Source organism: Cyprinus carpio, chromosome B2, assembly GCF_018340385.1.
Source record: "Cyprinus carpio isolate SPL01 chromosome B2, ASM1834038v1, whole genome shotgun sequence".
Classification (NCBI taxonomy): domain Eukaryota; kingdom Metazoa; phylum Chordata; class Actinopteri; order Cypriniformes; family Cyprinidae; genus Cyprinus; species Cyprinus carpio.
The window spans coordinates 6,380,290-6,400,496 of NC_056598.1; the positions used below are offsets into that span (position 1 = coordinate 6,380,290).

Here is a 20,207-nt window from a genome sequence, read left to right on the forward strand (position 1 = left end):
AGGATATATTAAGAACTTTATAAGCAGAACAGAAGCTACGGTTTTATCACAGTGACACTGAAATTCGTCTGTGGGCATAATTTTCAATAGTGGACCTCTTATATCAAACAAAATGTATGAAATGGTATTTCTTTAGACTTTATTGAGTATTTATTAATAATTTACATAGATGTGTGGTTATCGTCAGTTTGTTGCAAGCAGTGTGACATGCTTTACTCCACACTGTAAATGTATTTTTGTAGTCAAACACAAATGCAGTTTTTGTTACATTATTTGGGGTTTACATGGAATATTTGTTTTTAAAAAATGAACCTTTAAAAGATCATTTGTTGCACTGCATATGAAGTTCAAAAAATCTAAATAGAGCTTAGAAGGTTCTTAAAAGTTTTAAATAGCCTCGTATCGTACGCACAGGTGCAGCGACGTCATTGCTTCTAAATATTTTCATTGCACCTAATTGACCTTAAAGAATAGAAATCAGGTGTGTGTGGTTTGGGTGAGTGATTAGGCAGTTAATGCTAGAATAAGAAGAGTTTTTCATTAATCCGTGTTAAAAACGGCGACCTACGGGTTTTTGTATGTGCGTGCTCGATAAGCTGGTTTTCTGATATAATTATTTATCATAATTATTTCTGATATAATTGTTTAGCTGGCGAGATGTGGCTGAGTAGCACATTAACGTGGTGTATTGCTGTCTTTCTTATGACGCCCCTGCTCACTGAGTGTTATCCTCGATCGTCTACTAGTACATTCCTGCAAAGAGCGCCTTTGGCAAGCCAGAAGCTCCTGAGCAGTCAATATCAGGCTGCGATTCCGCAAAGTCCGCCTAAAATAAACGACCCTGTTCCGCAGGGGCGTCAGAAAACCGTGTCCGTGTACTGCCATGAAGAAGCGATAGAGGTTGTGATGAACGCAGACCTGTTTGCGTCGGGGTTTCTAGTCTATGCTGAGGAGCTGTTGCTGGGTTCCCCATCTCTGCCTAACAAAGTGTCTGCAGCATCATGTGGAGCCGTGCAAACCGGAAAATCACAGCTGACAATACTTGCTTATTTCAAAGACTGTGGAACCAAACTACATGTAAGTTCACAAACTATCCGAAGACCTTTTACAGATGGGTATTCTGCTGAAAAATGGTCTCTCTTAACTGGCCACAAACCTGCTTTCTGGTGGTCTTCTGTGAGTTTTGATCCTTGGAAGACTAGTGGGCAACCAACTCGGCAGGCCTCAAAGAACAGGGATACTTGTAAACTACTGGTAAATAATTCACAAACTCATGTGGTGTTTAATTTGTCTTCTCAGGTAACTGGAGACTCTCTAGTATATTCAAATGTCGTTGTGTACTCCCCTCTACCATCTCCTGATGGTGTGCTCCGCCAGGAAGGTGCAGTCATACCTGTTGAGTGCCATTACCGGAGGTACGCTGACAAACCTCATTTCTTAATTTTAGATTTATTTTAGCTTTAACTCTTGTTTTACATGCTCTTAAGGCGGTACAGTGTTGACAGTGCGGCAGTGGCACCCACTTGGATCCCATTTGTTTCCAGTGCTTCTGCCACCGATTATCTGGACTTTAGTCTCCGACTGATGAATGGTATAGTAGTTAAATTCACCACATTCTGCTTCAGAATTATTTAACTGATTCTCTTTATTATTTTTTAAGATGACTGGCAGTTTGAGAGGGGCTCGAATGTTTATTTCCTTGGGGATGTGATACACCTTCAAGCATCGGTTACCTTGGCCAATCACTTCCCCCTCCTCCTGTTTATTGACTGGTGTGTGGCTACACCAACTTATGAAGTGGTTCCTAGTGACATCAAATATTCTTTTGTGGATAATCATGGGTGAGTTTTGTCAGACTCTAATTGATTACCGCATCTATTAGATTTAAACTCTGGTCCTAAATGTTTTTTCCACATTAGTTTTTAGTGTATCCAAAGGGATGTAGAAAATGTTATGCAAGAACGGTTTACTTGTTTTGGCACTGAGAAACACTCTGCCTGTTTTTGTACACTTGAATTCAGCATTTTGAACTTCTGGAAAGGAAGCGCTAATCATGTAGACTGCTTTCAGATGTCTTTTAGACAGTAGGAGTTCGTACTCTCGCTCCAAGTTCTTGCAGAGGAGCCAAGGCAACAAATTAAACCTGCAACTGGATGCCTTCAGATTCTACAAATTGACCAGCAACTCGGTGAGCAGAAGTTAAGCTTAATTGAAAGGATTGTTCACCCAAGTATGACGATTGTCCAAGACTGAAAGACACTGACTTGTGTACAGAATTTGGCCACTTGGGGCAACACGTCATAGAAAATCACATGGTGTACGGTGCAGTTTTTAAAAATATTTCCTTCTTTAAAATACCATAGTGCTGTATAGGTTTGGAACAACAAGAGAATGAGTAAATTTTAAAAAATTTTGGTTAAAGACTATGTCTGTGTAATCTAATTCTGCAATGCCTCCTTGTTTTATTTGAAACAGGTATTCATCACATGCAACCTAAAAGCTATCCCTGCTGCGTATCCTGTGAACTCTCAGAATCGAGCATGTTCCTCTATTGATGGAAGGTAATGACTGGCTTGTATCAAGTCCTTGTTTCAACCAGCCCAGTTGCTCTTTATGCAAGATCCCTGTGGATGTTGCAGGTGGCAGTCTGTGGATGGAGGTGATGAGGTTTGCAACGGCTGTGAGCCATCCAGACAAGCTGCGGCAGAGCCTCAACCAATCCAGCCTTCCCGCATCACGCTAGCCCCTCCCCTCAAGCAGCCTTATTTGGCCCAAAAACCAAAATTTGCTGATTTCTATCATGTGAGACCTGGTCAGTCATTGGAACCCTTTAAAGCTCTTATTAATTCAAGGCAATATGCCGGTGGTGTGTCGAAGAGAGGAACTGACTCGAACAAAGGTTTCCACTTTATTTATTTTTTTTATTTTTTTTTAATGTTTCATTCTTCAATTTAACTTATGTGGTACTTAAACACCCTTCTCTTTTTACAACAGACTGGAGCAAGATTGCCTCAATAGGTCCTTTGTTTCTGATCCCAAAGCAAGAAATCACCACCCAATCACCTGGGTCCCTGCAGTCCGGCCCAGCTGAGGTCTTATCATCCGTGGCTGAGGAGCCGGAGCTCTTATTCAACTCCACCGAGACGAGTCCTGTGACTGAGCTGGAGTTTAAAACCGATCAAGAGACCGAAAGCTCTAGTCCATTAGAGAAGGGCCTGTTCCTTAATGCTTCTGATCTTTTCAGTTCAGAAGAGGGGAGCGGGTTTGAACCATGACCCTCCGCATGAGAAAAATGAGCCCATGAGAAAAATGCAAACTGACAACATGACCTTTTCTAAAAATAAAAGTTTTAGAACATCTCCTTTTGGTCCTTGCCATTACTGCAGATGCTGTCACCACAGAAATAGTATGTTCATGCATTAAAATTCATACATCTCAATTGTTGGACTGGGTGTTTGATTTTAAAGAAATAAATTGCACATTCATGTTCTTTATATATTTCCTGACACGTATTAAATATATTCATGAATTATAAAGTAACATTTGGCACATTTTATAGTACCTACATCAACTTCTCATTTAGTTCACATGATTATTTACATAACCTCTTAAAAGTCTGGTTTTCAAGTATGTGTATTACAAATGTAAAGTAAAAATTGTACATTACGTTTTTTTTTTACCTGCTTTACAGCACGTTAACATGCATTTAATGATTAATTCAAGGTAATATTTAGACCCTTTTATGGTTCCTCAAAACTCTACTTCCCATACAGCTCACATGATTCTGAACAACTAGTATGAGCTAATTTGTTCACATAACTTTTTGTAAATGTGGTTAACAGGTTTTGCTGTTTGTATGGGTATTTATTTCATTACAGACATTTAAGATTTTATTTTTCTAAACAATCTTGGTTACTATATTAATTTAAGAATAATTCATTTATAATCCAAGTAACATTCGGTATCTTTCAGTAGCTTACTTAATTTTTCATTCAGTTCACGTTATGAACTATCCAAATTTAGTAGCACTGTGTACATAACCTTCCATAAAAAGTGGTTAATAAGTTACCATGCAGACTATTTCTTCATTGAAATAACCGATTTTGATCTTATGTACTTCACAGTCTCTTTGATGTTATTGTCCTCAGGTGTCATTTTCACCAGGTGTGCCATTCGTCTGAAGCCGTCCTCCAGTCCCGCTCCAGTCAGCGCCGAACACGGCTGAATGAACCAGTCTCGATCACTGCAACTCTTTCTCAGGTTAAACTGCTCTGTGATCTCGGTTACCGTTGCAGCTCCTACAATATCTTGTTTGTTGGCAAGAACCACCACCGGGAGTCTCCTGAGGTGGTCATTCTTTAAGGTCTGTTCCAGCACACTCTTGGCCTCATCCAGACGCTTAATATCAGAAGAGTCCACAGCGAACACAATTCCAGCTGTGTCCTGGTAAAAATTCCTCCAGTGCGCTCGCATCTTAACCTGCCCTCCAACGTCCCACACGGTCAGGGTGATTTTGTCCCTGTTCTTCTTCGCTTCGATCATTTCAACATTGAATCCAACTGTAGAAACCGTGTGGAAGTCCTCATTGTACTTCAGTTTGTAAAGAAGTGTTGATTTTCCAGCTCCGTCGAGCCCTAAGAGCAGGATACGGGCTTCAGGTTTGTGTCTGGATCCTGAATGGCCCATTGTATATGTCATATGTTCAAAATCACCAAAGCTTCTCACTGTGTTCGCTCAACAAATGTGTTTACTTAAGATTGGTCTGCATTACTCAGTGATGTATTACATCTAGCTTATCTACATAGTGCTGTATGATTAATGGGTCAAAGTATCTCAGGACACCTCCCAAATGATATGCTAAGAATGTCTGGAACGGAGTTCTGCATAATTTATCTCTCGTGTCTTAAATAATGTAGCCTACACATTTAAACAAAACATTCCATGATAAAACTAAATTAAAATCTCTTTCATGGATTCTCATGTCACATATATGTTCGAAATGGTTTAAGACAGTAGTTCCCAACCACATTCCTGGAGGCCCCCCAACAGTGCAGGTTTTCCATGTCTCCTTAATCAAACACACCTGATTCAGATCATCAGCTCATTAGTAGAGACTCCAAGACCTGAAATGGGTGTGTCAGACAAAGGAGAGATGCAAAATGTGCAGTGTTGGGGGGCCTTCAGGAACGAGGTTGGGAACCATTGGCTTAAGATCCTACAGAAACTAAAGAATATGTGATTTGACACATGAAGTAGGAACTTGAAAAATGAACACTTGCGAAATAAATACATATAGGCTATAAATATATATGACATACATAATTATAAGTTCTCAGTTAAGACTGTTGCCCTGAGACATGTGAGTTTAAAGAAATTAATCATGTTTCCCATGACATTTGTCAACTGACCACATGACGTGTGACCATGACCAGGCAGTATGGTCATAAATGTCTAAAAAAGGACAATAAATGTCTTGGAAAAACTCTGTTAAATAAATCTGTTTCCATTTCAGTTAATGGAAACCAAACAAAACAGGTTTGTGCCCCTCAGACATCCAAAAAAATCCCATCTCCATCCTTCCAGATGCTTCCAGCACTGGATTGTTGTCGGTACCTTTAGAAACCTCAGGATGGATTTCAGGGAAAAACAAGAACAACAACGACCCCAACTTCACATCCACGGGTTCACCTTTGTCTTCCGAGGGTTTCGTCTATCCACACCCCACCAGTCGGATCAGCCACAAAAACCAGTCCGGAGCAGTCGTCGTGAGTCCCGCAGCCGCGCCGCCGTCTCTCCGCTGCCGCTTCATTCTGATGCGAGGCGTCCGGACGCCACTTCCCTTGAGAAACGCCTGGAGTGCGTTTTTCACACAACTTTATAGTTGTAAGTGACGTGAACTCGTTAAACTGCTCGGATGTCTTTGAACTACACTGACCCATTTTTGTGCGTCGTAAAATCCTTGTAATGTAGGGCGCTGGGTGTCTTGTAAACTCCGTGCCAAGACTAAGCGCAATCGTACATTTATACGTTACGACCACTGCACTACTGGGCGTCAGATCCAGGAAGAGTGTGTAAGGGCAGATTTATAGAAGGCTTACTCAGTGGGAACAGGCACGATGGGGCTTTAATAGTCTACTGGAGTCAACAATGCTGGTGCTATTCTGGGGCTTTACACCTGGCCCCGGTTGTCACGATGGACTGCTGAGCATCCGGCAGCGCGTCACCGTTAAAGGTTACTGCGGCTGGACCTGTCAGTCATTCTGGAAGAATGCAAACAGCAAAGCGTCATATGCTTATTCTGTTTGCTTATTATTCGCCTCACAATCCGTGTGCTCACATATATGAGATCAATAAAGACAAAGCTGTTTTTTACTGGTCTCCCAACCTGCTAATGCTGGAGATTAGAGGGCAGTTTCAGATGGTCAAGCTGCACCAGTTTAAACTAGTCTAAAACCACCAAACCAGCTTTCCCTAGGCCTCTGACCAGCTTTGTATCTAGTGGAAAAATTGCTGTCCCACATCCTACCTTCAATCCAGCCACTTCTGTATCCATATAACCATAAAAACAGTGCCATAAATGAGCAAGAATGACTTGAATTTCTGAGAACGAATGGGACATAGACCTATTATGAAATGTAATAAAAATGTGACATTCTTAATCTAACACAAAATTATTCCACCCTCATTCAAACTAACTGATGAGCAGCATTAATGACCTGAACTGATATGAATGGATCATGCTCATTCAAATTCAAGAGCTGTAGACAGCTCCTTAATTCACAAAAACAAGAAAAAGAAACAAATGAAAAATAATAAAGTTATGATATTTATGCATGTCTCCTGAACAAAACACTATGAGTGCACCTTCAAGGCAATAAATGTCGTTCTACCATTTATGCCAATTGCTGTTTCACAAATAATATTGCTGTCCCATTGTTTTTGTTTGCTTGATCTGCAACAGGTGTATTTTTGTTACAATGGCCAATCTAGGAGACCATATACTGATATTGATATAATAAAAATATACAGATACTAATATATGTTTTCAAATGTATCTATATACCCATATAAACCATGAACCTGCATTTAAAATACTTTGCATTTATTTCAATGGATATATAGGATAAATACAACAGATTATGATATTTAAAGTAAGTGAGCATTTTTCCCTCAAATGACAATTACAAAAATTCTATTTAAATAAATATATCTACTATACACCTTATAGTATTATAGGTTTGGAAGGATTTTAAAAATGTTTTGAAAAATTTCTTACCATGGCTGCATTTGTTTGATCAGTAATACAGTAAACATTAATATTGTGAAATATTATTACAAATTAACATAACTTATCTTTTAATGTTTACACACATATATATATATATATATATATATATATATATATATATATATATATATATATATATATATATATATATATATAAATTACTTCTGTGATGTAAATCTGAATGTTCAGCATTATTACTCCAGTCTTTAGTCACATGATGCTTCAGAAATCATTCTATGATGATTTGATCTGCTGTCACTTTTGATCAATTTAATGTGTCCCTGCCAAATACTGAACACATGAAACTTTTATCAGAGAGAGAGAGAGAGCAAAGACGAGTAATATCAGCTTTGATTTGTTATGTTTATTTATCGCTTCATTCTCCCACATACATTTCAAACAGTGCAAGAAATTAAACCTTTGTGTAGAATGGGGCTGGCTGCCAATTTTATCAGTAAACTAGGAGGAAAGTTGAAGGACAGTTTGCCAGTATTACTTCAAATTACATTACATCCTACATTCAATCCAGCCACTTCTGTATTCATAGAACCATAAAAACAGTGACATAAATGAGCAAGAATGACTAGAATTGCTGAGAATGAATGGGACATAGACCTATTATGAAATGTAATAAAAGTGTGACATTCTTAAGCTAACACAACATTATTCCACCCTCATTTAAACTAACTGATGAGCAGCATTAATGCCCTGAACTGATATGAATGGATCATGCACATCCAAATTCAAGAACTGTAGACGGTTTCATCAGCTCCTTAATTCACAAAAACAAGAAAAAGAAACAAATGAAAAATAATAAAGTTATGATATTTATGCATGTCTCCTGAACAAAACACTACGAGTGCATCTTCAAGGCAATAAATGTCGTTCTACCATTTATGCCAATTGCTGTTTCACAAATAATATTGCTCTGATTAAGTAAGGCCAGGATACACCATCTTTACAGAGTAATGCATTGAAAAAGGAGTAATTACAGAATACATTTTCCATAAAGTGTCCATTTGGCACACACCAAAGAAATAAAAAAAAAAATCTGGGAATGCACGTGTTTGCACATGCATATGTGTATCTGTACAGTTTATTGTAATTGTGAGAATTTTTTTTTGCCTCTTTAATTACAAGCTCTAGCCTCTGGCAATATGCATTAATGGAAAGACATTGGAGGCTGTTTATTGGTTGAGTCCAACTACTCTCCAGTTTTGCTCCCAGAGCTGCTCTTGAACTTCACCACCATGACAGTGATGTTGTCGGGACAGCCGCGGTAGAAAGACTGCAGCACAATGCTCTTGGCGCCGAAGTGCGGCTCATCCAAGCGTTCCCGCACAAATCGCACAGCCTCCTCATTGCTGAACGCGTCCCACAGACCATCGGAGGCTAGGATCATGAACTCCGGCTGGAGCTTGTCCAGGTCAAAGGTCAAGATATCCGGGTCTGGGATGACCACATTCAAGTTCTTGAGAGGGTAGTCACCGAGTGAGCGTGACATGGCCAGGATGCCCTGCACACGCCAAGAGCCGTTGAAACTGATGAAGCCACCTGATGGATGAGATCACACAGATGTGTTACAGTCACAGTGAAGTCATCTGGAACTGCCAGAAACTCATCACAAGTGCAATCCTACAACAACAGCAGGCCCAATCACTGAAAAATTACTAAAAAGTTTAATAATGTCCATTTACTAACCAATAGTTAAATAGGAGGCTAAAGTGTTAGGTTGAATTTTTTTTTGTCATATTAAAATGCTCATTTTTTTTTAATTTGATTTCCCCATGTGAAGGTTTGTAAATATGCATTTAAAAATATAAATTATATAATTAGAAAAATGTATACTAGGGCTGAGAAGAGTTTTAATATAATTAAATGAATATTAATTAATTAATTAATTAATTAATATTGAAATGACTGAATTGACAATACTTAAAAGAAAGAAATATGTTGTTTTAACATTGAATTTATTGCACATAAACCTATAAGGCTACAATGAGAACAAAACATGTTTTCAGAAGCTGGCACTTGGGTGTATTTATTCAGACTGTTCAGAGGTCATTTACACTGCAATAAGCATTGCAAAAATAATGCTATGAGGTTAATGAGGTTTACAAATTTGGAAATTTATTGGCTCTGTTTGGATCTACGCAGACCCCATAGCGTGATCCAGGATAAATAATAATAATAACCTTTTTTAATTTCATTAAATTACAAAACAAAACTTTTGAATCAAATTTGTATTCAATATATGCATAGATTTGATTTTAGATTAGGTTAAACGTTGAATTTAATTTGAATCAAATGAAAATGTAAAGGCATATGTTTTCTGCATTATTCAAATTTGATCAGTTCATGTGAGCATCAAGTTGAGAGAAGTATTGAATCAAAGGAATGTTCATTCATCAGCATGTTTTACAAGCACTTTATTGTTTGATTTTTGAAAGTGCTTCTTGTGTGTAAAAAGTACATGTGCATAGAGATGTGCGCCAGTAAATATACATTATTTAAGCCTATTTTCTGTTCGTTAAGACAGTGATATAGGAACTGTTGTTGTAGTAAGCTTAATTCATAATTCATGAATCGATTCAAATCGGTAGAAGACTTTTCCCCCCACCTACTGTATATGGTTACATATACTATATGTGACCCTGGACCACAAAACCAGTCATAAGGGTCGATTTTTCAATTGAGTAATTGCTGAATAAATAAGCTTTCCATTGATGTATGGTTTGTTAGGAGGACAATATTTGGCTGAGATACATCTATTTGAAAATCTGGAATCTGAGGGTGCAAAAAAATCTAAATATGGAGAAAATCGCCTTTAAAGTTGTCCAAATGAAGTTCTTAGCAATGCATATTACCAATGAAAAAATTAGTTTTGATATATTTACAGTAGGAAATTTACAAAATATCTTCATGCAACATGATCTTTACTTAATATCCTAATGATTTTTGGCATAAAAGAAAAATCAATAATTTGGACCCATACAATGTATTTTTGGCTATTGCTACAAATATACCCCAGAGAATTAAGACTGGTTTTGTACTCCAGGGTCACATATGTCCCTAAGAAAATGGCCTAAATTCTAATCAATTAACTGATACATAAGAAATAATAATTAAAAGTGCCTAAAAGATACAAATTTGGATTGGGTTTTTTGTAGCTGAAGCACTTATTTTTTGTACGTGTCAAAATTGTTTAAGCCTACTAAAATCATCAGTTATGGTTATAGCACCTCACCTGCTCTCTTGATCCTCTTGCGCTCTTTCAGCTGGTAAGGCTTGTGATCATGTGACAAGGCCACAGCGTTGCCGTCCTTGTCGCAGAGAACGCCGCGAGAGTCTCCGACATTTGCCACAGTCAGTTCACGGTCTGACAACAGGGCTATCAAACATGTTGTGCCTGAAGACAAAAGAAGGGTTCAGCATCGTTTACTGTTTCCAGTCAGCTAAATTAACCGAAAACACACTCTCGCCCCTGCTCACCTGCTTCATCATGGGTGGCAGAGAACTTGTCCACCATGTCCCGGTCCACAGCCAGAATGCGCTGCTCTAGGATGGATGGATAGGAGAGAGGACTGTCTTTCTTTTCCCGCTCATAGGCCTGCAGCTGCTGCTTCAGAGCCTCGGGCAGGTGGGCCTTCACATAATCAGCGGCTGCCTGAGAGGAACAGCAAAACAATGAAGAACTCACTGTTCAGCATTTAGAATTCATATTCATGAAGTTCATTCGGAATTCTACTGATAACTGAAAGACTTGAGGGTGTTAATTATGTGGAAAACCTTTATGTCGGGGAAAGAAATGCAAATGAGCGAAAACATACCAAAATAAATAATATTTTATTTAAAGATTTTATGACAATTAAGCACCTATTGGCATTACCATAATTAGGGCTGCTTGATTATGGCAAAAATCATAATCATGATTATTATTATTTTTTTTTTTATCAGTGGATTTCCTTTAAATTATAATTCAATTGAAAGTAATAATTAAATACATATATACACACACACACACACACACACACGTAAAAAATTGATGACCACATCAATTTAAATTTACAAAAAGTAATTTCAAAAACATTTTAAATACAAATAGTTTCTACCTTATATTGATGAAAGGAATAAGTGATTTTTTACATCATTTAAAACTTCTTCCTGACAAATGGCTAAAACCGCGTGGTTTGAAGGATAGTGTCCAAGATTGGTAAATATTTAAAATTATAATTAATTAGTATTTTGTGGCTGGACTGTGTTCCCTTAAATGGAGTCTTTTAATGTCATCTAATGTTTCTGGTTCTAAATATTACTGACAATATTTATTGCTATATGAAATATTGTTACACTGACAATTTTTCTTAAGTCATGGTAAAAATGTATGAGTCATTATTTTTTGTAATTAGGACACATTCTAATGCAGGAAAAAATCTATTAAAGTTGTATTAAACTTCTGTTGTTTTGATATTTGAAAACCCCTTTTCATCTTTGACCCATGTATTTTCAAAATTACTGGGAGCTGAAAACGTAACTGAAAATAAAATGTGATTCAGCGCCCAACCCTAACTATAATGCATCATGCATTTCACTTTCATGTTTTTAAAATTTCCATTTGTTCTTAATGGTGATTCTCATTAGATTCTCAATAATGCATTTCTGCAATAGAGTGATTTTTATATGGCAGTACAACAAATACTACAAATTACACTTATTACACATATATTTCTTTCTCATTACAGTAATGATAATAGGATTTCTGCATTCTGAAAATGAGAATTAGAGGAAAATCTGTCATATCACTTCATTTTCTTAATGCAAAATCTCATTCCTTTTTTTGATTTGGGGTGAAATATGACACAGGAATGTTATTGATGAGATTCACCCACATAATAAAAACCCTAATTTCATAACTAACTCAGTTAGTTGAACCAAAAATGAAATCTGTCATCATTTATTCACCCTCATGTTGTTCCAAACCGGTTTTTCTTTTTTCTGCAGAACATATAAAGAGGACATGACAGTTATCATATCACATATCAGTTTATCTTATTTTGTGTTCAGCAGAAGAAAGCAAATCACACAGGTATGAAGTGACATGAGGAGGAGTAAATGATGACAGAACGTTCATTTTGGGGTGAACTGTGCCTTTAAAAGAGGCGTAAGAGCTCTAGCCAGATGGAGTTCACAGCAGAATACAGATGAAGGGACAGAAAGTCTCTGGAGAGTGAGTGCCCTTTCCAAACACTGCCAGATCACCAAAACATTCTCAACTCTGTTTCCCCGTCATCAGTCAGGACGGTTTGGATTCCATTCAGCAGCTCACACTACAGCCTTCTGCGTTTTCAACATTAAGCATTTGCAGTGACTCAGCAATGCCACGTTATAAATACAATGATGAAACCAGAGAAGCAAACATAATACCTGTCTGCCAAGAGAACGCTGCAGTCTTTTTCAAAGCCACTTCCCGGCAACAGTGAGTCTCTGCTTTACAGAAAAGACACGGTGGAGCCTCCTGATGAAGCCGATGCATTATTTACGCAGAAGCATCGCTCATGCAGAACACTTACAGAATAAGCAGATATAGCTCAGGGACACTTTGCACACGGCAGTGATTTTAAAACCGTAAATAGCACACACACAGTCGAGCCTTTCAAAGCTTAGATCATAGATAGGGGACTGCTGAATTGTGTCTCAGGAATGAAGACAGTGGGGCGGTGGTGACCCGCAGTGACTTCTATCCACTCAAGACCCTCCCACTGCAAACACACTACAGTCACGCGTCCATTTGACTTCATTCACACACCAGCACAATGAGGGCTTTATTACTGCTGCTAAGCACCTGTGTTCAAACATATCTCTGTATCCCTGTGAATGTGTATTCCTATCAGTTCATTCCTGTGATTTGAGACCATTAAGAATTTTTTTTGCATTATGCCACAACTTTAATAAGGTATTGCAGTGTTTGTTGCATTACATTTACTTTTTAGAAGGTTAATACAATTTTCTTTTTTTAAATAAAATAAATGAATAAACTTACAAAAAAATGCATTATCAAAATATACGACTGTTCATAAATTTAGGGTCAGTATTTTTTTTTTTACTTTTTTATAATTTTATTCAGCAAGGATGTGAATTATATTGTTCAAAATTGTTGGTAAATATTTAATATAAAAATATAAAAAATATATTATTATTGCAAATAAATGTAACTGTTTTCAGTATTAATAATAGGAAATGTTTCTTGATCAGTAAATCAGAAAATCAATGATTTCTAAAGGTTCATGTGACACTGAAGACTGGAGTAATGATGCTAAAAATTCAGCTTCGCATCACAGGAATAAATTACACCTTAAAATATATTCAAATAAAAAAAGGTTATTTTAAATAGTAATAATATTTCAGAATATATTACTGTTTTTACTGCATTTCTGTTCAAATAAATGCAGCTTTGAGGAGTATAAGAGACTTTTTTCAAACACTCCCACACACACACACATACATGCATATATATATAATGTGACTTGATAATGTTTTGATGGGATTCACCAATTCAGAGCATTCAGAATCAGATTTAAATAAGAAAGACTACACAGTAATTCATACATAAGGTCACAACACTCACACTTTCGTACCAGCATCGCTAATTAAAAGCTCAATTTACCAGGCCTAATTCAAGATTATAATAACGAGAAAACCAGACCACCGGGGAATAGAGGAAGAGCAACGGATGCGGAAGACAAGTTTGATTAGGCCAACTGTGCTAGTCATTGTTAGCGGGAGCTCTCCTCATTAGCAGACACCACAGGGCAGAAGATGATGAAACACAAGGCTGTCTATTTAACAGGGTATTTTTAACAGACCCCCTGGATCAAACTCCAGACCTAGTTTTTACTTTTGACATATTAAATCTCAACTTACATTTGCATTGCAAACTTATATTTGCAGTACATGTTATTACACCACAATATGATTGATTATTATCCGTCCATTAGCTGTTGTGTCATCATCACTGAGTTCATCAGTCAATTCTATCTGCAGCTGAGGTGTTTCAATCAGACGACTGTCACCCAAGAAAACAAGTACAGCCCTTCACAGCTGTAATAAATCAACATGAGAACAATGATAAAAAAAATGACTAAATGGCAAGCAGCCTAGAAAAGGTCAATAAAAACAAACTAGGCTGGAGCTGATTGGCCAAATAAATCTAACTGGAAGCTACAGAAGTCTTAAATCTGTGTTAACTGCTCAGTAGGGCTAGGCAATAGATCAAATATTAAAGCTATTATCACAACAATTGAATAATCTTTATAAAATAACAGAATATCATGAATCGTGACAATTAAGATTAATGTGCCAAAGATGGCACAAATATGCAATTTCACCCCTCTTGCAAACTAGCCAAGAAGTGCTTGTGTGTTCCAGCTACTAGTGCCTCATCTGAAAGAGTTTCAGTGCCATTGGGAACAGTGTCATGCCACAGAGCATCTCCTCAACTGGAAAAAGTTGACAGACTTGTGTTCTTAGCTAAAAACTTGTGAAACACTTGCATAATTTACCCCAGCTGCACAAAGTAAAATGTAGTATGTGAATTATGCTGCTCTAAAGAAGCTGTCAGAATGCTCTTTTTGCACTTTTCATACTGTTACATCTACACATGTTAATTTAATAAAAAGCAGTAGTCACTAGTTTGTGTTTTTTGCACTAAACATTCTGTTTTATCCAAATCGTGTTTTTTTTTTTTTTTTTAAATTGGGGCAGAAGAAAATCAGCTTTTAAATTATTCCAGATCAAAGGCAAAAATATAATAAAAAATTGGAGAAATATTGAGATATCACCCAGCCCTATTCAGCAGTAATAAAAACTCAAGCACTCTTCTATTATTGAGTGGCTGTGTCAGTAATCCAACATTAACAGTTTAGTTTAAGCAATAATTATCATAGCCTTTCCATTTCACAACCAGAAAAATCAGCCAGTGCGGATATCAATTTGCCAAGTGTATATACAGATAAGACTCAATGTCAGGACGTTTGGGTCAGCAAACATTTATGGGAGGAGATAGAGTAGATTAAAGACCTTTTACTGGGGCCGAAGGTTGGCACATTTTAATATATTAACTGCTTGGATAGCAGGAGGGCCTCTGGACACGTGTATAAACAAATAGCTCTATAAATAGAATTTAGGCATTCCATATATGATCATGAGAGCCAGAAACAGCCGACTAGAATGCTGAGGAAAATAGCTGATGTGTAAAGTCCAGATTCAAAGAGCTTCCTGAGCTGTTTTAATAGGTTTCCACATCTATCAGATCTCCTTAGACCTTGTGAGCTGTTAATTTCATTGCTTAAGAGCATCTCTGAAGGCATTCACACATTAAGCCATCCAGCATTCATCTGCTTTACTGCACAGTGAAGAAGATAAAATGAACATCTGTCTGTGCGCCATAAAGGCTGGGAAATCAGAGCAGATGTCGGGGGGAAGGGGAACTGACTGAATGCACCAGACAAGTATCATGGGAATCTCAATTGGCTGCATTAGAGTTCTCATATAACTATTACAAAGGCAGTTTGTGCAGATCTCTCAGATTCTACATTGTAATGCACTAAAAACAACTTTCAGGTCATATTATTATTATTTCGAAGAAATGCAAGAAAAGAAAAAAAAAAAAGAAAAGAGAAAGAAAAAAAGAGGGATATCAATCCTAAAATGTTGTGGTCAACCAATGGTGTGATATTGAGGAGGAATCAGTGTGGCTAAAGGATATACAGAAAAAGGTATTTAAAAAAAAAACCTATTCTCACAATATTTACTCAAATTGCAAATAAACAGAAAAACAAGGTATTTCTGGTACTAACATAATCCAGAAGGACAACCTATGTTTATTAGCCAACTGGTCTGATAATCTCAAATAATATTTTAGTGTCATTGAGACACTATTATAGTTTTTCTTAAAAATTTTAATCAGTTTGTATGCTTATATAATTTCATTTTTTTGTCATTTAAATTTTTTTTTTTTTAATTAAACACACACACGTGTGTAAACAACAACAACAACAAAAAAACATTTACCTATATAGTTTTTAGCAATTTCTGTTTCAGTTTTATTTATTTTAGTACAACAAGTTAAACTAAATTAAAAAAATAAATAAATAAAATAAATAAATTAAATTCAAGTAAATATTTTTTAGTTTTAGTAGCCTCTTCGTTTTACCTAACTATAATAACCACGAATTTACCTTGAGTATAAAAACTTGAAAATAGTCAGTCTTAAAGGGACAGTTCACCCATTATTTACACAGACTGCTGTTGTTCCAAATCTGTATGACCTTCTCCCCCATCCAACACAAAAGACCATTCACTCATTGTATGGAGTAAAATTACACCAGACGTTAAAATAAAAAGATTACAGAGGCTTGAGAGAAAATATTTCTGTGAACGATTCCTATGAAAACATTCACACTTTCATACTGCTACAGCGGCACCTGTTCAGAGGTGCCACTTTTATACTTTAGGGTGATTTGTTTCCTTTTTAAGCCTTACACCCCCAGTCCCAATCTGCATTCAGTACTCAAAAGAATGTCCATGGTTTACTTTATAATCGTTCATGTTCCAGAGAAATGAGTCTGGAATACGGGTTTGAAACAACATGAGGGCGAGTAAACTTTTTTTTTGCATTAACTGCTCCTTTGAAGGTCGTCCCAGCTAACGCTGAACGTTTCATTAATGTTTGGTTATTCAGGAAACCAACTTCCAACGTTCTTTTTTAGAATTCCACCTTTAGGAGTAAACTAGCAAGCTTCGCGAACCGCTAAACTGAATATTTATCGTTCAAGCTTTCGCCCTGACTCTCATCAGCACCCACGCTTACCTCCCCGCCGTGGCCGTCGAAAATGGCAAAGATTGAAGGGTGGCTCCGGTTGACCAGGTCGGTAAGCACCTCGAAGCGGTCCTCCATGTGATCTCTCCGGCCCTGGATCGAGTACACCGCGACATTGTTGTTCTTGAACTCCCAGGTCTTGGAGAACTCCGCGTCCAGCACGTCCAGACCGCCGAGTCTGTCGTTCATCATCATCTCCGCCACTTTTCCCTTCACCATCTTCACGGCATCCCGGCTGGACTTGACGATGGTTTTCACCTCGTCCGTGTGGAAGAAGTAACTCCAAAGGGCCAAGCTTATACATAACAGAAACAAGGTCTCTGGCCTGAGCAAGAAATAACGCATGATGCGACCCAAAAGAGACAAAAGCGTCATTGTGTCTCCTATCATCACACGCTCGGGGACTGAAGTATGGGCTTCAAATTACTTCATTAGACCGATATTAAAGCCCATCTGCAGCCCGACGTGTTTGATGACCCCCTGAAATCTCGACTAGCCGGCGGTGATGTTATAAGCCGCAGAATGGAGCGAGTTCCCGGTGCTTTCAGCTGCAGTCTGGCTCTAGCGCTGTATATAACCGCACAGATCCCATTACCCCCAGCGACAGCGAACCCATTCCCTCTTATAAAGCCATCTGCGCCGCTAGCTCGCGTTTTCGACGAGTCTCTGCTCAAAGCGGGCTGTTATTTACTCGTTCGCGCACGCCACGGAGAGTTTTAACGCACTTTAAAGCGCTAATTCGTCGATGCGCATGCCTCTGCGTGACTGACTGCAGCGCCTGGTGGACCGGGGAAAATAGACACTACAAACACACTAAAGAAAGGACAACACATCGGTCCGTTAGCTTGAGAAGCCTACGTCAGACTACATTTCAGCCAACAGATTTTTTTTGTACTACCGATGCCGCAGCGTGACGCACCAATCGATGAATCTGAAAGGCCGTGACGTCACGCGCAGCTGTCCTTTTAATTAGTACCTTGTTTATTTTTTTTAGGTAAATTTTATTATATATTATCAGTCATTAGTTAGTCGGTAAATCAATTTCAGGATTTTAAGACCATTTAGTAGATTTTTTTTTTCATTGGCAGACAAATAGTTTACCTAATATTCCTTTCATTTAGACATTTCATGGGTGTAATTATATATTATAATAATATATTATTTTTTAGAATATTTAATATGGTTGTCCATTGTCTGTTGTTTAAGTTAAGCTACATATTTGGTATGGCATCTCAAAGCAACCAATCCAAAACCAGAGCAAAAGAACGTGATAAAATGTTTTGGAATAATATTTGGGTAGTTTATATAGAATGTCAGGCATACGGCTATCATAGCTTTCTAGTTCACCTAAAACTATTTTTTCCTAATTATTGTAGTAATCCACACTGTAAGACCATTTAAAATGAACATGCAAAGGCAAAAATATCTACTGTATCATATTTAATACATGCTTTTCTAAGGCCTGTAAATTACCAACATGATCTTTACTTTGTACAGAAATCATAAAACATATAGTTGTTCTTTTATATTTTGTCTTTGGTTCAATAAATCGTTCCATAAAAAAAAAATATTGTTTTGAATATTATTTCATATGGTAGGGTTTACATGGTACAAATACATGCCAACCACCCATTTAAAACTGCTATATGCGTTAACACATTTGTTGATGAAAGATTATTTTGAAAAAACCTCTTGCCTTTTGTAAAATGCAACACACTGAAGAAAACCCTTAATCTGAAACCAGTTATTTTACTTCATGTCCTGACATGACTCTGCACAGGCTTGTCAAGTGAAGGATCCATTTAGGGATGCCACAAGTAAACACTGCCAGTAACGGCTAAACTGATGCAAAACCACCATGCAGAAAAGTGCTTACCATACTGTTAGTCTTCCAGAGGCCAAATCATGGATGCACATCTTATTGATTTCATTTTCATCACAGAAGTCCAATGGGATTTATTTTTGTGCTGCTCCATTACTGGAAGCTTAGTGAGGTGTAGAGAAATGGATCTTTTGGTTTGACTAATGGTTTCCATTTTGCCTACCTGGCAACAAGGGCAGGTCATTTTTAGCACAGGGCATTCGAGCCTCTTGAAGCTAATGCATATGGCCTGTGTAGAGGGTGGCTATACAGGCTCAGATAACAGCCCACAGCCTCCCCTCACACTCCCAGCGGTGCCCTTGTGTCCACAGAAACAGTGCTAGATGAGTCTAATGGGCGCTGTAAGTGGAGAGGGGAATGCCAGCTAAAACATGTTTGTTTTAGTGCTGTTTTCTAAGGAAAACATCGCTATTACTATTGTTCATAGTTAGAGCTGGAGATTTCAACAAACCTGTATGCCTATATTCATCCTCTTGCATCATGTATGATACAATGTGATAGATGGGTCAATGAGAAAGATAAAAAGATACAGAAAAACAGTTGTCAAGTTGCTTTAGCTTGGTTTGAAAAACATTTTTCAAATATATATTTTTTAAATTTAAAACTTTTTTCATTCATAAACTTGTACAATTAAATTTTATTTAGTAAAATAAAAAAACAAACAAAAAAAAACATTGCCACATCATTGCAATGTAATACGCTAATGCAAAAAATCATTAACCCAATAAAACCTTCTGTATCATATTTGATGCGTCAATTTCTAAGGCCTCTATATTATCAACATGATCAAGATTTTACTTGTACACAATCAACTACATGCCTTCTACATTACCATACATCATTTTTTAGAAAAAGCATATTAAAAATGTATCAAATTTGATACAATGTCGAGTAACGTTTATTTATACATTGCTCAATCATTCAGTTTCGGTGCATATACTGTAAGTTTTCTTACAATCTTGTACGATGTGATTTGGTCAATGACAAAAGAAAAAAAAATGGTTTTAAAACATTAAAACACATTTGTCAAGTTGTTTCTTATGATTTTGAAAAACCTTTATATGATTTTCAACAAAAGTTGACTTCAGTGATTAAAAATGTAACGTGGTGTAACCAAGTAAAAATTAATAAAAATTTTTTTACACCTTGAATATGTTATA

General features: G+C 37.1%; 3 protein-coding genes across 3 annotated transcripts; 1 reads left to right on the forward strand and 2 right to left on the reverse strand.

Moving 5' to 3' along the window:
• The first annotated feature begins 535 nt into the window (after positions 1 to 535).
• On the forward strand, positions 536 to 3,359 carry zp3b (zona pellucida glycoprotein 3b). Its single transcript, XM_042717879.1, has 8 exons — positions 536 to 1,077; positions 1,300 to 1,415; positions 1,488 to 1,591; positions 1,661 to 1,841; positions 2,071 to 2,188; positions 2,476 to 2,561; positions 2,640 to 2,899; positions 2,995 to 3,359. The coding sequence occupies exons 1-8, from the start codon at positions 658 to 660 to the stop codon at positions 3,273 to 3,275; spliced, it is 1,566 nt and encodes a 521-aa protein (XP_042573813.1). The 5' UTR covers positions 536 to 657; the 3' UTR covers positions 3,276 to 3,359.
• A 365-nt stretch (positions 3,360 to 3,724) lies between these two features.
• On the reverse strand, positions 3,725 to 6,130 carry arl14 (ADP-ribosylation factor-like 14). The gene has a single exon (XM_019122907.2). It carries the CDS (start codon positions 4,696 to 4,698, stop codon positions 4,078 to 4,080), a length of 621 nt encoding a protein of 206 aa, XP_018978452.1. The 5' UTR covers positions 4,699 to 6,130; the 3' UTR covers positions 3,725 to 4,077.
• A 1,507-nt stretch (positions 6,131 to 7,637) lies between these two features.
• LOC109109886 (protein phosphatase 1L-like) lies at positions 7,638 to 18,054 on the reverse strand. The gene is made up of 4 exons (XM_042717880.1): positions 17,157 to 18,054; positions 10,781 to 10,955; positions 10,536 to 10,697; positions 7,638 to 8,842 (listed from the first exon to the last, which is right to left on the reverse strand). Exons 1-4 carry the CDS (start codon positions 17,553 to 17,555, stop codon positions 8,493 to 8,495), a joined length of 1,086 nt encoding a protein of 361 aa, XP_042573814.1. The 5' UTR covers positions 17,556 to 18,054; the 3' UTR covers positions 7,638 to 8,492.
• Positions 18,055 to 20,207: the final 2,153 nt, after the last annotated feature.